The 15,174-nt window shown below is 42.1% G+C and overlaps 1 protein-coding gene across 1 annotated transcript; it reads left to right on the forward strand.

Moving 5' to 3' along the window:
• Window positions 1-7,003: 7,003 nt before the first annotated feature.
• On the forward strand, window positions 7,004-15,073 carry tmco4 (transmembrane and coiled-coil domains 4). Its single transcript, XM_084015942.1, has 14 exons — window positions 7,004-7,094; window positions 7,703-7,853; window positions 8,050-8,224; window positions 8,318-8,345; window positions 8,445-8,574; window positions 8,737-8,834; window positions 9,110-9,253; window positions 9,405-9,524; window positions 10,583-10,747; window positions 10,850-10,986; window positions 12,141-12,225; window positions 12,448-12,565; window positions 12,763-12,880; window positions 13,579-15,073. Exons 1-14 carry the CDS (start codon window positions 7,052-7,054, stop codon window positions 14,095-14,097), a joined length of 2,031 nt encoding a protein of 676 aa, XP_083872068.1. The 5' UTR covers window positions 7,004-7,051; the 3' UTR covers window positions 14,098-15,073.
• The last annotated feature ends 101 nt before the right edge of the window (window positions 15,074-15,174 follow it).

Raw genomic sequence — 15,174 nt, forward strand, 5'->3', positions numbered from 1 at the left:
TCTCGCTAGTTAGCACATCTGTTTCGCAAACATCAGTGAGCCGCCACACTGGCCGACACCCACTGTAAGTTTCCACAGTGAAATGTCACAAGCTGGTTGTGCCAAATTGGGTCGATGGAGGTTCTCTCTCTATAGCTGGCTCAGATCCTCTTGAGAGGTCCACTCAGACAATGGTCTTATTGTGTTGAGGTGAGGCAGGAAAGGATACAGTCATAGGTAAAGGACAGATTTACTCATCTTTTTGGCACACTGCAGAATACAAACTAATCGTGGCAAGTTGGACATAAAAGTTGTCAAAAATGACAAGGTGGCATCTGCCACGTAAGGAAAAAGAGTCCTGTGATTTATGTTGAAGCCAACTAAAAGAATATTTTATGGGTGATTTTAAGAGCCCAGGGCCTGACTCCAGTGGCATGTGAGAAACTTTACCCCTAATGAGCCTGGAGTTCTCTGGAAAGACTCTGGGTGCGTCCAAAACATCTAAATAGAGAAACTGGGAACTAATAATTCGGCTTTGTTGACTATAGTTCAGCAATATAAAAAATTCCATTCCCAGTGTGCCCCCAAGTGCTCTTCTTGCAATGTATGAAATGAAGGTCTTCCATCCCAAACACACACTGTTCAGAGAAAAGAACCGCTAATGCTCGCTATAATGCGAGAAATACTAAAGTCCCACTTATTCAGAAACCACAGGAGAAAGGTCAGCGGCGGTGACTCATGGATGTCAGAGTCCGACTGTGGCTGCACTCATGCAGCCTGTGGGAAGGAGGATGGTAGGCTCCAGTTGGCTGCGTGTAACAAGCGTTTCTCACACGACCACAATCCATCACTGTGCTGAAGTGTGTTTGTGTCTGTATTCACATCACAAGGACTCTAATAAATCCTGTCTTCTTGTTCGTGCCTCGTCCTTTTTCTACTCATCCTCACTTGATTTTCTTTCCCACATCAGTTTGGGGACTATAGTTTAGGGATTTTGGCATTGTGGCCATTGCCAGTTAGTTTTTTGGTTGAGCCAAGTACAGCCAAGCACTGAACAAGATATTTTAGATCACAATCATAGACTGTAGAGTCTATAAGAAGTGGACGTAGTCATCATGGCGTCACCCATTGGGTTGTGAAATATGATTTGGGAGCCTCGAGCATTTTGGCTGTCACCATCTTGGATTTTGGCCATCGCCTTCATGGATTTTGGCCGTCGCCATCTTGGAATTTTTGCAGCAGTGAACGAAAGTGACCATATTTGGACTGCGATGGAGCGATGGATGGGTCTGACCAAGACAAGCAGCAGAGCAGCAACCTTACTGCATCTGGCTCCATCTGGCTTCTGGTGTGAGGCTGTTAACAGAGTGAACTTCATGATTCGAAGCAAATGTTACGGCTAAGTGTCAAAGTAAACTCAGAAGCTAATTGTATTGTAACTTGTTAGTGATGGTAACAAGGCCTCTGTGGTGACCTGTCAATCACAAGGTAGCCACGCCCTAAAGCATCATGTTTTTCCATTTACTGAATTAACAGCTCAATGGAGAAGGGAGATTTTCTCGGAGACTCCTATACCAGAGATCTTTAAAAGGGGGTCTGTGATCCCTAGGGAGTACAGAGTTACTGCAGGGGGTCCAAAATTATTTCATCCCAGTCTTTTTTAGATTAGAAAGAATGTTTCTTCCACATTGGCATCACTTTGCAAAACCGGAGGATGCTGTCTGTTTTTAATAAAACAGGACTATGAGCGTCCTTATTTTTTTTCACCCTCTTCCTTTCCACTGGTCCTCCAAAGCGTGTTGGCCACAGTGGACAGCAGCTGGATTCTCCATTGTGTCCTCGCTTTGTGAGTCCTCTGTCCGTTATCACGCACTCCCACCTCAGTGGTCCCAGCTGCACTAGTAACACTCCTAAAAACTGTACAAACACACAGACACGCACACACACAGGCCCTCACACGTACGCAGGCAGAGGTGCACACGCATGCGCAGCAGATACACTGTATAAATGCACACACAAAGGGCAGCTGAAGTCACTTTCGTGGTATGTATGAAAGTCTAAAGAGGCGAGGATGTGTTGTAATTACAAGTGCATCCGCAGTGGAATCTGTCAGGGCAGGTTGAGTTGGGGGAGGACCTGGCAACCTTTCAAAGCTCTCAGGGAGACAAACCACCCCCTCTCTCGCATCTGCTCACTCTAAAGGAGCACGCAAATAAGAAAGGTAATAAAAAGGATGGCCCATGTGTTATCTAAAAGTTGCAATCAGTCCACATGGTTAAATCAGAGAGAAGTGTGCTGCAGACATCAGAGAAGTAGAAGCTGCAACGCCTCACCAGGTGTGCTGAACATCCCACCGTCCTCTAATGACAGGAAGATGACAGCCTTGCAGTCCGGCCCATCCTGCCTGTTAACACGATCACCTGTCATCCACATCCGTTGCCTCCCCACTTAAGGCAGGAGATGCCTTTCACTTCCAGCCACACGCGCTCACAGTTTCAGCCTTTTTTTCTGTTATCTGTTACCCTCTTCCTGCTCTTTTCTTTATACAGCATACGCACACAAAACACGCCCTCCGAAGTGCCCCGCGGGTCACATAGTCCACTCGGTCTCGGTTTCACTCAGCTCCCCTCCTGTCGAGTGTCAAGGTGACAGATAGGAGAAGAAACCTGACATTGTCTGGTAGTGATATGGTATGGGGGGTGGTGGGGGGTGTTGTGTTTGAACTTGTCTGCCTTCAGCTCTGTCTGTCTGTTTTTCAATGAGTAATCCATTGTAAGACTGAGAGCACACACACACACACGGGCAGGTTGTGTGACATAGCTCAAGTAGGAGATGGAAGAGGAGTTTTAGCCCAAGGGAGATCGATGGGTGATGTGCGAGACGTGGAGGCTGGTTAAGAGTTTGTCTAACATATGGAAAATATGCTGAAGCTTCCGTGGTTTAAAAGAGTATTCGTATTGGCTGTGAAGCAGTAAAGTAGACTATACCCACAATTATCAAAGCTTCACACAACTTTAAAGGCGAGCTGAAAAAACGCCATTTCTATTTCACATCCCCAGCCATATTGTGCACCTATTTAACACTATATGCTGAAAAAAATTACAAAAAAGAAATGTCGTTGTATGCCCAGTAATGATACAATTGTTCTGATATTGGTTGTTGAGAGGAGTATCAATCTTTGATTTAATGTGATGCAAAAAACACATTTATGAAGACAGTTTTATCCTCATAACTTGATTTAAAGTGGAGCTATAATTCAAAATGCCCTTTTTACCCTTTTAGATCAAATTGGCCGTCATATTGTGCAACTGAATAACGTGTGCCAAAAGAAATACATTTCTTTGTATTTTTATATCAAAATTCACTGTTTTATTCTTACAAAAAAGACGCAAGTTTACATCAGTTTGTGCCAAACAATTTCAACCAATGATATCATGACATTCAAACCATCAATCAATCTGTCACAGAGATAGAGAAGGTTGTGAGCTCATCTTTTCAAATCAAATTCCTCCCAACGTCATGCACTTTTCCTTCGTCTTGAACTCGATGTTCTTTTTTCAATGGGTTTTTAGGTCGATGAGGTCTGTGGTCAACACAGTTTTGTTGTAGCCGTTAACTTTTTACTTCTGATGATTGTAAGCACGCTTCCAAAATCCTAAAAAGGTTATTCGTTATCTTGCTAAACAAAATGTGTAAGTATCATTAAACGTTTTTGCTTAGCTTATTTTTTGGAATAATCTAAAATCCTATTGGTTTTTGTCGAGGGGACCAGTGTGATGCTTTATAAAATCCTCTCAGCAGGACTCCACTGACATTTAGAAGACGACCAGCAACGTCTCTTTTCTCATTAAACGGACGGTGAAATATTTTTAGGATGGTACATTCGAAAGCCATGACTGATACAAATGTCACAGAATCAGAAGAAAACAATTAGGAGAGCAGTCTAAGGATTTGAATATGGCACAGTTTTGAGAAGATAAACGTAGCTATCGAGGCTCAACATGGGAATTGAAGAGTTAAATGCACTATGTGTCAAATTGTATGTGATGAGATCAGCTTTTAACTTAATCTGTTTTCAATATTTTTGTTTGTTGAAAACATCTCTAATCAGTTATGTTCCCACTGGAGGCGCCAAATGCAAAACATTTTTTGACTCTGCACATGGCAAGGGTGTGGCGTGGCAAGGGATTTATGGATTTGCAAATAAGATAAGCAACTAATACTGCAACTAATGCTTAGCTTCATTAATGGTGAACCATTGACTCATCATCAATCATTATTTGGGAAGGTGAAACCCATTTGCTTGAAAAATGACTGAAATGATTAACCGATTATTAAAATAGGTACTAATAAATAATTATTTTGTGATTGGCAAATGGATGAATTGACTAATTGTTGAATTGTGTACAATTATTTTCACAGTGTTAAAAACCAACACAGTGGTAAATTAATGCAAAACAGTAGTGATGTGTAACATTACGGATTGTAGAAACGGTGAGTTTAAAGCTCCCACACATACTTTAGCCAATGGGCTGCTAATAGCACAAGAGTAGTGTTTACCAAGGTTGAGAACTTGTCTACAAATAGTCTGAACTGTATGCAAAGCACAGTGGGAGTTCACTTGATATTATCTCATCCATCACTGCGTTTCAACACTGAAGCTTTTCAGAGTCAGACTCTGGGCTTTGATTTTTTCCTTGATTACAAGTCCAGGCAAGTCGGTCAAATGAGACGTCATATGGGTCCTATTCAACTATTCTCTCATAGCAGTGAGTTGTATATGTTGCACTTGCAGTGTTTAAGGTAGTAATCATTTTTATACTATGCATTACAGACATCACAAATAAAGATGTGCACTGTTGTATATCATTTGTAATCTAGTGATGGCTTTGCTACATATAAAGTCTTGTTTATGATACACTAGAAACCGTCCGCTTGGCAGTATAAACAAGATACCTTACAGGGACAGAAAAATACAGCACACGTAGATTTGAGATTCCTATGTGACAAGGCCAGGATATTATTTTGACAAAGTAGTCACGTTGTACTAACAGTTCTTTCACACAAAGTTTAATCCGCCCCTGCACGCGTTTTCCGGTGTTACTCTCTTGTCATTAGAATTCAGGCTGGAAAACACAAGGAGAGGAGATGGGAGTGTTGCCAAGTGTACACATAAAAAATTGGAGCTGAGGAAGCAAATGGGAATGGAGTGGGAGAGGAGCGGCCGACCAGTCTGAAAATACCCGAGAGGAGGGATGAAAATAACAGTGATCAGAGAGTATAAATGAAAAGGCAAGAAAATAAAGAGTGAATCAAGGAGTCACTGACATGCAGTGAATTGGACTATGTTAAAAAAATACCCTTAACCCTCACTCTTTCATAATAACATCATCATATTGTAGTTGTACTGTATTTCATTGTTCTATACTATACTATACCATACTCCACATATTGTACTGATGTATATATAATCAACATATTATATCCTACACACTGTACTATATTATATTATAGGTCTACTATATATAATATATACAAATGTTGTACAATAATTTTACTATACACAATTATTATACACAATTATACTTTTACTATACTATAGGCCTACTTTATTATACTATTCGCTCATACCTTTCTGTTTCCTTTATGGTAAATTAACAATTATAGAGCACCTTGCTAGTCTTCCGACTGAAAGCACTGAACACTACATGTGTTTCCACCTCCAGCCATTCCCACACACACACACACACACACACACACACACACACACACACACACACACACACACACACACACACACACACACACACATTCAAACAGCAATGGCACAGTGTCGGACCTATGGCCTTCACCATATCACACTACACATTTTGTACAATACTATTCAAATCTATGTTATACTATACTACAATACTATTCATACTGTGTGTGATAGGCTACTGTATGACTCATAGGGCATATATCCTTGGTCTATTGTAAGTGTGTCTTGCTCTTCTCTCTTGTGACCATGCCACTATAAAAATCCACATTAACCACACACCACTGAACAATGGTGCTTTCTGTTGCATTCTCAGCCATTGGCAACATCTTATCAAATTATTCCAGAGTGCTTCTGCGACCATGGCATGCCCTTGAGTGAAGATGGTTGGCAGGCAACGGCCACTGTGCTGATGTAATACCTTGGAACAACTCTGAACATGCATGAATAGAAGGTGAACCAATGAAATAAAGGCACGGGCTAAAGGCCTTTAGGTTTCAGGGTAATCTGCATCATGAAAAGAGTTACCATTCAGTTAACTAAAGTGAATAACGATAATGATCAGGGCTGTGGTGGAGACAGAACTGCAGAAATGTATGTGGGTATACACTCACACCTGCTGGCCATCAGTTGTAGTTCTGACTTTGGATCTTGTGTCACTGAAAGGGTTTCAGTGGTTTCCTGCCTCTGTCTTTGTAAAGCGGCGCTATTCAGTAAAACAGGCACTCTTGACCTAGAATTTGCCGTTTCTGACTCAAACACGTGACATTCATCGACTTACTATCGTTTTCTATAATAAAAACGTTCCCAAACGTGTCTGTCGTGAACACGCCCCTGCTCCGTTTTAGGGAGTACGTGGACGTTACGTCACTCAAATGTTGCAAACAAATGATGGCTTCAAAACAGTCGAAAATCTTAACATTTAAATATGAGCAAGCACGAATAACCCAATAAAGTTTTATTCATTTTTTATTGTGAAACAGAAATATGCGTTTTGAAGCCGTGCTACTGGGTGTTAACGTTGATACATGTAACTACAAAGTAATACAGCAATTATCACGTAATCAACAATGTTTCCAATATCCATTTCCCCTCTTTATTTAAAAAAACACAGCACAAATCTGCGGGTTGACATCGATGATTAAAATATCAAAGAAATGTTTTTGCTGCGTTGAGTATTGAATATTTACCATGAAAAGTATACATTATATAAGAACATGTCGCTGCCGTAATAATAATGTTTAATTATCTAATTTCCGAGGAGCACGTGAAGGCAACAAAAGTTTAGCGTAAAGAGTTGAGATCTCAGTGGCCATGGAGGAAAACAAGAGACATACGGACGCCACATTTGCGCCAGGTAACTCATACAATTAGTTTATTATTTGTTTCCAGTAAGTGAGTACGTTTTTAAACTAACGACGTTATGAAAACTGACAAGTGAACCGTTCCTAGTTTGGTTAACGGTCACGCTGTCAACCAGCTGTTTTCAGCAGCTAACGGAAGTGTTGTTGAAATCCACTTGTCGACGTTACACTGGTATTATTTTGAAGTTAAAGCCACATAAGGGATGTTTAAAGTGATGTAGGCCATACTCGAGCAGCCTCTGTGTTGAATTGAGAATCAGAAACATGATGAGAAGCACAAAGTTAGCCGCTGTTTAACCCGGTTCCGTGTAGCTATGTGCCAACGAAGCGTCCTCCGGAACAACGTTCAAAAACTGAGTCTGCGTTTATCACAGACGACAGTAGCGTATCGTGTGTATCATAATAAGACCTCATATCATTCATTGGGGTCGACTTCACCGAGCAGCGTTTAAACAATGTTCTTACACAATATCTGTGCACCCTCTAAATGCAATTAATGAGGTAATGCTACTTTAATATGCCTTATCTGACACTTTTATGGGGTAAATCAAAATGCCTCCGTCAAGTTAATAATTAAGCGTTGTCCATTTTCTCACCATAGACCCAGGGGGGGCAGGAACAGCACAATGTGCCCCACGTGACCCCGGGCCAAAGGGAATCATCGGCAGACAGCTGAGCGAACAGGGCCGGTTTGCCTATGCTGGACTGTGTGGGGTCTCCCTGGGCCAGTTGTTTCCTGGACCTGAAAACAGGTAGCAGCGTCGTGAAGGATGACGTCACCATTCACTGACCATTTATTTATTTATTATCGCTATTTATTTAATTATCTAAAAGCTATTTTTCATCTTCCACTTATATAATATCTGTATGCACTCATAACCTCCAAGCCAGGCTGCTAACACCAGGGAACTGTGATGCCGAGGAGCTGAGCAGATGCATGTTTCTCAGTGTGTTCAGGGAGAAGTACCTGCAGGGCTTGGTCTGCTGGCTGGACCTGGACGAGTCGGTGATGCCGGTTATGGGGGCTTTCCTGTCAGGGCTGGGCTTCGAAGGCTCTGACACCTTCCTCTCCATTCTACATGCCGAACCCCTGCTGGCTGCTGGGGCCGCCCCCGTCATACAGGTGTTGCTCACTCTAGCTCTGTTATTCCATGCAAACTGTGATGATGATGATGATGATGATGAAACTGTAACCAGCTTTCCCTTTGTGTGACAGGACCTGGTGTCTTTTTCTGTCAATGACGGTAAGAATCCTTTGCTGATGTAGTGATCTACTTATAAATCGGTCTAAATCTATATAGGCCTGTTACTTTTTAACTTAACGTGGTCTGTCATGTGCTCAGGCCAATATGATGCCAGATCGAGGGTTCTCATCCGTCACGTCAGCTGTCTGCTACGAGTCTTTCCACAGCAGCTGGAGGAGTTTGAGGAAACACTCGGGGAGACGCTGAGGGAAGGAGGAGAGGAGAGCGAGTAAGTTGGTGCCTCAGTTCATTTATAAAGTCTTAGGTCTGTATATGACTAGTGTAATAAAGCTTAAATGATAGCAATATTGTTGTTATTATGTTATCTTAAACTCGTGAGAAGAGTCATATTTCAGCTGCTAAGGATGATCTGTCTGACTGGTTCCTTTAGAGAGGAGTCCTCTCGGCGGCTAAGGAGAGAAAGAGGGCGGAAATTACGACGCTACCTCCTCATTGGACTAGCCACCGTGGGCGGAGGAACTGTGATTGGTGATTATTCCAGCTTCAAGTGCTTTTGAAAAGTTTAAAATGGACATTCAAAATATTTTATTTCTTATGTGGACACATAGAGACTTCTGATGAGCAGATCAATCGATGGGTAAATCACCCTAGATGGTTCAGGCAATTAGAGAAACGAATGAAGATCGCTTCTTGCACGCGTTGACCACACATTTCGAAGAGTTGCATTTTCTCCTCGGCACACTTAGAAGTACAGATGTTGGCTTTTTCTTCTGTTCTAACTGCACTCTTTGTGCATCTGCCAGGTCTGACGGGTGGGCTGGCAGCCCCCATGGTGGCAGCCGGGGCCGGCGCTGTGCTGGGGGCCGGAGGGGCTGCTGCTCTGGGATCAGCCACTGGCATTGCAATCATGGCCTCCCTGTTTGGAGCAGCTGGAGCTGGATTGACTGGTAAGTGCTGGAAGACATGCGGAAAGACGTAATCATTAGTATTTTCACTGAACTTGATAAATAATTGTGATGGTCCCAACTGGTTCTCACCTTTTATCTTGATTTCTGCTCTTCTCTCCCCTTGTTTCCTTTTCACACGTTGTTCCTCCAGGCTATAAGATGAATAAGCGCGTTGGTGCGATAGAGGAATTTGAATTTCTGCCACTGAGCTCCGGGAAGCATCTTCACCTGACCATTGCAGTGACAGGCTGGCTCTGCAATGGTAAATACAGTAAGTATGGCTTCTGCTGTCACTACAACCACAATACTCCACTGATTAGATGAGCTCATCTTCTGTCATTATATCTTTTAATTTACATGGCGACATCAATATATATCAGGGTGTAGCATGTCTGTCTGTTTTGCATTGGTAATAATCAGACATTATGGCACCATAACAACTGAATTTAACCAGAGAACTACCGTGTACATGTTTAATGTGTGCGATGAAGCCTCTGGAAGAGTAACGTCTGTATTTTTCAACCCATTTTCCATGTTTTTCTGCCTGAATGGGGACAACAATTTTTGAAAATGGTCCAGTATTGACAGATAACACTGATGCAGGTTGTTCAGCGTCTGCTGGTTACAGTTTTAAGTAACGTCCACTAAAAATGCTTCTATGTGCTGCTGCCAGACTCTGGTTGTTATTATAAGTGGTTTACCTTTCAGATGGGGCAGCAACAGGTCCCACACTTTACGACATTCTCTCTCTGTGGGGTCTTACAGGGTCACAGCACCCAGAGGAACACCACCACCTCCTGACCTCTGCTGTTCTCACCAGTTGGTTCTGGACCAGTTACACAAATTGTTGTCCTTTTAGTCAATTAGACATGAAAACATTGGAAAATAGCGGCCAGGTTGAAAAATACTTAATTCACAGGAGTTGAATTGGGGGAAAAAAACATCATGAAAGAGAAAAAATATTTTTGGAAAAGTGTGGAAGACACAAAAAACCACCAGACACCGCCTAACATTTTGAAGGTTGAATGACGTTGAGGGGGGGCGGACAAGGAAGACTGTGAAGATTAAAGAGAAAGCAAGAAGAACAGAGATGGGATTGCTGGGCAACAGTTCAGCACATAATGTTCTAAAACTGCTAGTGTCGACCTGAGATTATGCAAAAAAGACCAAACGTTTTCTTTTACATAAATTGATGCATCTCTCTTCCCCCACTAAAAAACACGCTCGCTTACAAGCTTCAAGCCCCTTCTCATACAATGACTAAAAAAAAAAACACTTCACTCACAAGTGCTGCTTAGTTTCCCCAACAACAAATGTGTTGTCTTCCAGGTTCGTTCCAGGCGCCGTGGTGCAGCCTGGGTGAGTGCGGGGAACAGTTCTGCCTGGTGTGGGAGTCCCGCTTCCTCAGGGACCTGGGCTCAGCCATGGCCTCGCTGTTGGACGGGCTGGTCAGCATGGTGGCCCAGGAGGCGCTCAAGTACACGGTGCTCTCAGGTAGGAGGATGGTCATGCAGGAAGCACTCGGTCTAGTCAGTGGATGTTTGTTGTACTGAGCCTTACTTGCTAAGACGTCTCTTCCACCATCACACTGTCCAGGTATCGTGGCGGCTCTGACGTGGCCCGCGTCTCTGCTGGCAGCGGCCAGCGTCATCGACAACCCCTGGTGTGTTTGTCTGAACCGCTCAGCTGAAGTGGGGAAACACCTGGCTCAGGTTTTGAGAAGCCGACAGCAGGTATCGCACTGCCTCTTAACCTCTGGGCGGGACACTATAGGGAACACTCTTGTTTTTTCATGCACTGGCATATTTTGAGATTATTTTGCTCCTCATCATGTCTTCTTTCAGACTACTGGGAAGAAAACATAAAAAATGTCACATTTTTGTACCATACACGAAAGACAAGACCTTGAGGAACACCATAGAAACGTTCAGGCTGTGATTTTGTGCCTAAAACCTTTGACATCCTGCAAGAATTGCATTTTTTGGCGGTTGAATGGCGAGCATTCAGTCTCCAAACACACTTATTGTTAATATATTTAGTAAAGCATCGTCGCCTGAATGTCCTCGGTCTCTCGTTTGTGGTTGTAAAGTTTCATCAAACTGTGATTATCCTAGAGGTCTCAACAGGTCATTTTATACAGTGAGATCTTCCATTTATAGACATACTTTGTGCTAAAGACTCATAGAAACCATTTTCATATCCTGAGTACCCATGAGTCTCACCTTGACAGACATGACCCAAAGTGCATGAGGTTGGAATACAGTGAGCATATCTGTAAATGGGGGACTCGTGGGTACCCATAGAAACCATTTTCATTCACACATCTTGAATTGAGGGGTCAAGGGGCCCCCTATTGAAAATTGCCATGCCAGTTTTCCCTCGCTAAATTTAACCTTAAATTTGAAGCGTTATTCTGCCCTCTTGCTGACAACTTAGCCTCCCATTCACAAGTTTTCTAGTTCCATATGATACTAGTGGCTTCACTGCAGCTGAAAGATTGAGCTGCAACAGCCTCTTCAATACATTATGTCAGCCGGGTCTCACAGGGCTGATGGCTGATGATGGAGTGATGCAAAGAGAGATCCAAAATTCCCTCTATAAAAACCTTTGAATCTTAATATGTCAATAAAATTAAACAACGTACCAGTGTTTCTGTTCTGGAAATGTATGCAAATTAGCACATGTTTAATGAGATAACACCTATTTAGCATACCCAAACATGATATTTCATTTTTTTTTTTCACTCCTAGAACATGAGAATAAAACTTGAGGTGAAATGCTATATTTATTAACCTCAGACAGAATAATTTGCGTGTGCAGTTAACACCCGGACGATGAGAGCTACTTCAAGATTGTGCGTCTCTTCTCTCTCTTTCTGTATTTGAAGGGGAAGCGGCCCGTCAGCCTCATCGGTTTCAGCCTCGGGGCCAGAGTTATCTACTACTGTCTACAGGAGCTGGCCACTGACAAAGGTCTGAACACGTCTTTGTTCTATGTGAGACGTTCCTGGATCAAAGACTTTACTTTTAAAAGCCACGCTCATCTTTTCTGCTTCAACACCGGTGAAGCAGAGTACAGTTGTTATGGCTAGGCCCTTAAATATTAAGCATTTGAATGTGGATGTATTTTTTGTAATCAAACCAAATTGTTGTTCTGACAACCCAGTTGAGTGGTATGCTGTTGTGGTTCCTCAGGTTGTGAAGGAGTAGTAGAGGATGTAGTCCTCTTGGGGGCCCCTGTGGACGGCTCTGAAAAGGCCTGGGAGAGAATGACCAGAGTAGTGGCTGGCAAAATAGTCAACGGCTACTGCAGGTAATCATAAAGAGCTGGATCCTACATTTTTATGGAAAAGGCTTTCAGTGGCTTCCTGGTTTAGTCATTGTAATGATTGTTTGTGTTGAAGTTCAGTGTTTGGCTGCAGCAGATTCAGAAACTACTATCTAGGCAGCAGGATTTGTGATTTAATGTCTTTTATAAATAACTGACCTTCTGACCTGTCCACTAATCAGAGGGGACTGGCTCCTGGGGTTCTTGTACCGAAGTTCAGCTGCACAACTGTGTGTTGCTGGGCTGCAGCCTATCAACATCCAGGATCGACGTATAATCAATGTGGATCTTTCCTCGGTGGTGAGTCAGAGCTTCTATTCAAATCAGGCTCCTTCCTTAATGGATTTCACGTTTCGAGCAAAAAAATCACATGCAGCAGTCGCCTCAAATTGGCTGTTTTCAAGCAGAAAATGTCTCTAAAATGTGTATGTCTCTCTCTCTCTCTGGTGGTGTATCTGCTCAAATGTAATGAATTACTTTACTTAATTTAAAACTTACTTGTATGAGGAAAATGAAAGATACTCCAAGTACACAAAAAGCTACTCAATTACAGTAACATGAGTACTGAGTTACAGTACATCTTGGAGTCTGTAAAATAAAATTAGCGACACTTGACTTACTGATTAAATGCTTGTTTAATAATTGTTTATTTGCATTTTAAAAGAGACAGTCGTATTGCTTAAAGCAAATTAAAAGATAAGAAAAAAACAATAAGGCCCCTGCTGGTCTGTTTCAATTCACAGCAATGCCTTTCTGCCTCCCTGTAGATCAACATGAAGCTTCAACATGTGGTTGAACCAAACTAGTTGATGCTTTACAAAACTAGCTAAAGCGATAGCAGTTTCACATTTCAAACAAACATTCATCAAATAATGGTACAAAGATTAAACCTGGCCATGTAATGTGATGAAGAAGTAAACTGACATTGTATCATTTCATTCACAAATACATGTTTCTCTTTCGGTCGGAGACAGTAACACTATGTTTCTGCTTCCCAGGTGAAAGGTCACTTGGACTACATGCGTCAGATGGACACCATCTTGGTGGCAGTAGGAGTTCCCACCAAAGAAGTCCCAGGAGCCTCTTTTGTGCTTCCTCAGCCTGTAACCATTACAGAAGGGACAGTGGTCATCGCTGACAAAACCCCCAATGAGCAACAAGTGACTGAGACGCAAAACCGAGCTGAGGAGGCTGAGGCTTGTACAGACGAAGGTGGAGACGGGAAAGAGGAGAAAGAGGTAATGGAGGTGGCAGAGAGAGAGGAGACAGGCGACGGTTGGGATATCCCTGATATTTCAGACCTGCTGGACTCATTGAACGATACAGAATCGGACTGCAACGATTCACCGCTTACTTCTCAGGCGAATGCAACTAAAGAGGACACAGCATCTGCTTTGCTCGGGCATGGTGACATCGCAGAGGAGGCCGACCCTGACCATGAACCCGTATGGCGGAGCTGGGACGACACAGACTGGACTAGAGAGCACACACACACAAAAAGGCAGCCAAACTTGTAAAGAGCATGTTACTGGACCGGCTGCTTCCCTGCAAAATCCCATCTTCTCAAGTTGTTTGTCAGCATCGAAGCTTTGTTGGAGAAAATATTCATTCCATTGACAACACATGCCAGAGACGGCTGAAGAGTCAATGGCAGCCTCAAGTGAAAATTCCCTGCTTTAACTGCTTTGTTTGGTTGTTTTTAGACTAATGGATTTTTTTCAATAGAAATTTAAAATGATGGAAATGAAGTATTTCTTTTTTTTCACAAACTGTAAATAGTGTCATAATTTATTTGAAAAAAAAAATACATGTGTTTTGCAGATGACGCTACAAAATGTGATGTCGCTGTTCCTCTCGTCCTTGTAATTTTCATCCGTTGGCCTGGTTGCTATGGATATTATCACAGCAATTTAATTTCCATATGGCCCAGTGTAATTCAGTGGAATTTCTCCAAGGCCTTTCTTTTCTCTATTCCACCCATACAAATGTGAAGCGCTGCTTACCATAGAGTGTCATGGTTAAGTTCCACATACGTATACAGTATTCTGGCACTGATCATTACAAGAGCATATTAGGGTCCTTGCAGGTTCAAAAATAAACCCCAGTGAAGGGGCGGCAATATTCTGAGAAAATACTCAAGACTTTTCAAGAATAAAGACATACATTTACGAGAAAGAAACATGTCAAATTACGAGAATAAAAATTTACTTGATTATTAAGTCATACATTTGCAAGAAACAAAAATGTAAATGTACAACTTTAATGTAGAAAATAATGTTTTTTCTCAGAATATTGCCTCCTCCCCAGCTCTGTTTTTTGTTTTGTTTTTATCTAAAATGGCCCTAATACAGTTCTTAGAATAGTTTTTGCAATGCTTCTATATCGGTTTCTTCCCCTTTATTATTAGAAAGAAACACAGGTGGAGCTTACTGAGTTTGTGTCTATGGACATATTTGTTTGACAATAAAAAAAAATGTTTTGTAATTTAAAATATTTGGATTCTTTTTCAAAACAAATGTTCTCATAGGCCTTAATTTCTCATGGCGAGTCAATCAAGAATTGTTATGAGTCTCAATGCTGGAATCCCTTTGCCC

This window comes from Eutrigla gurnardus (assembly GCF_963514095.1).
Source record: "Eutrigla gurnardus genome assembly, chromosome: 8".
NCBI classification, from domain to species: domain Eukaryota; kingdom Metazoa; phylum Chordata; class Actinopteri; order Perciformes; family Triglidae; genus Eutrigla; species Eutrigla gurnardus.

Bases quoted from the DNA above. Each gene is read 5' to 3' on its own strand.
- tmco4 (XM_084015942.1), top strand. From the start codon at position 7,052: ATGGAGGAAAACAAGAGACATACGGACGCCACATTTGCGCCAG. The intron at 8,835-9,109 runs GTGATTATTCCA...TGCATCTGCCAG, and splicing joins GGGCGGAGGAACTGTGATTG to GTCTGACGGGTGGGCTGGCA. The intron at 12,566-12,762 runs GTAATCATAAAG...TCCACTAATCAG, and splicing joins ATAGTCAACGGCTACTGCAG to AGGGGACTGGCTCCTGGGGT.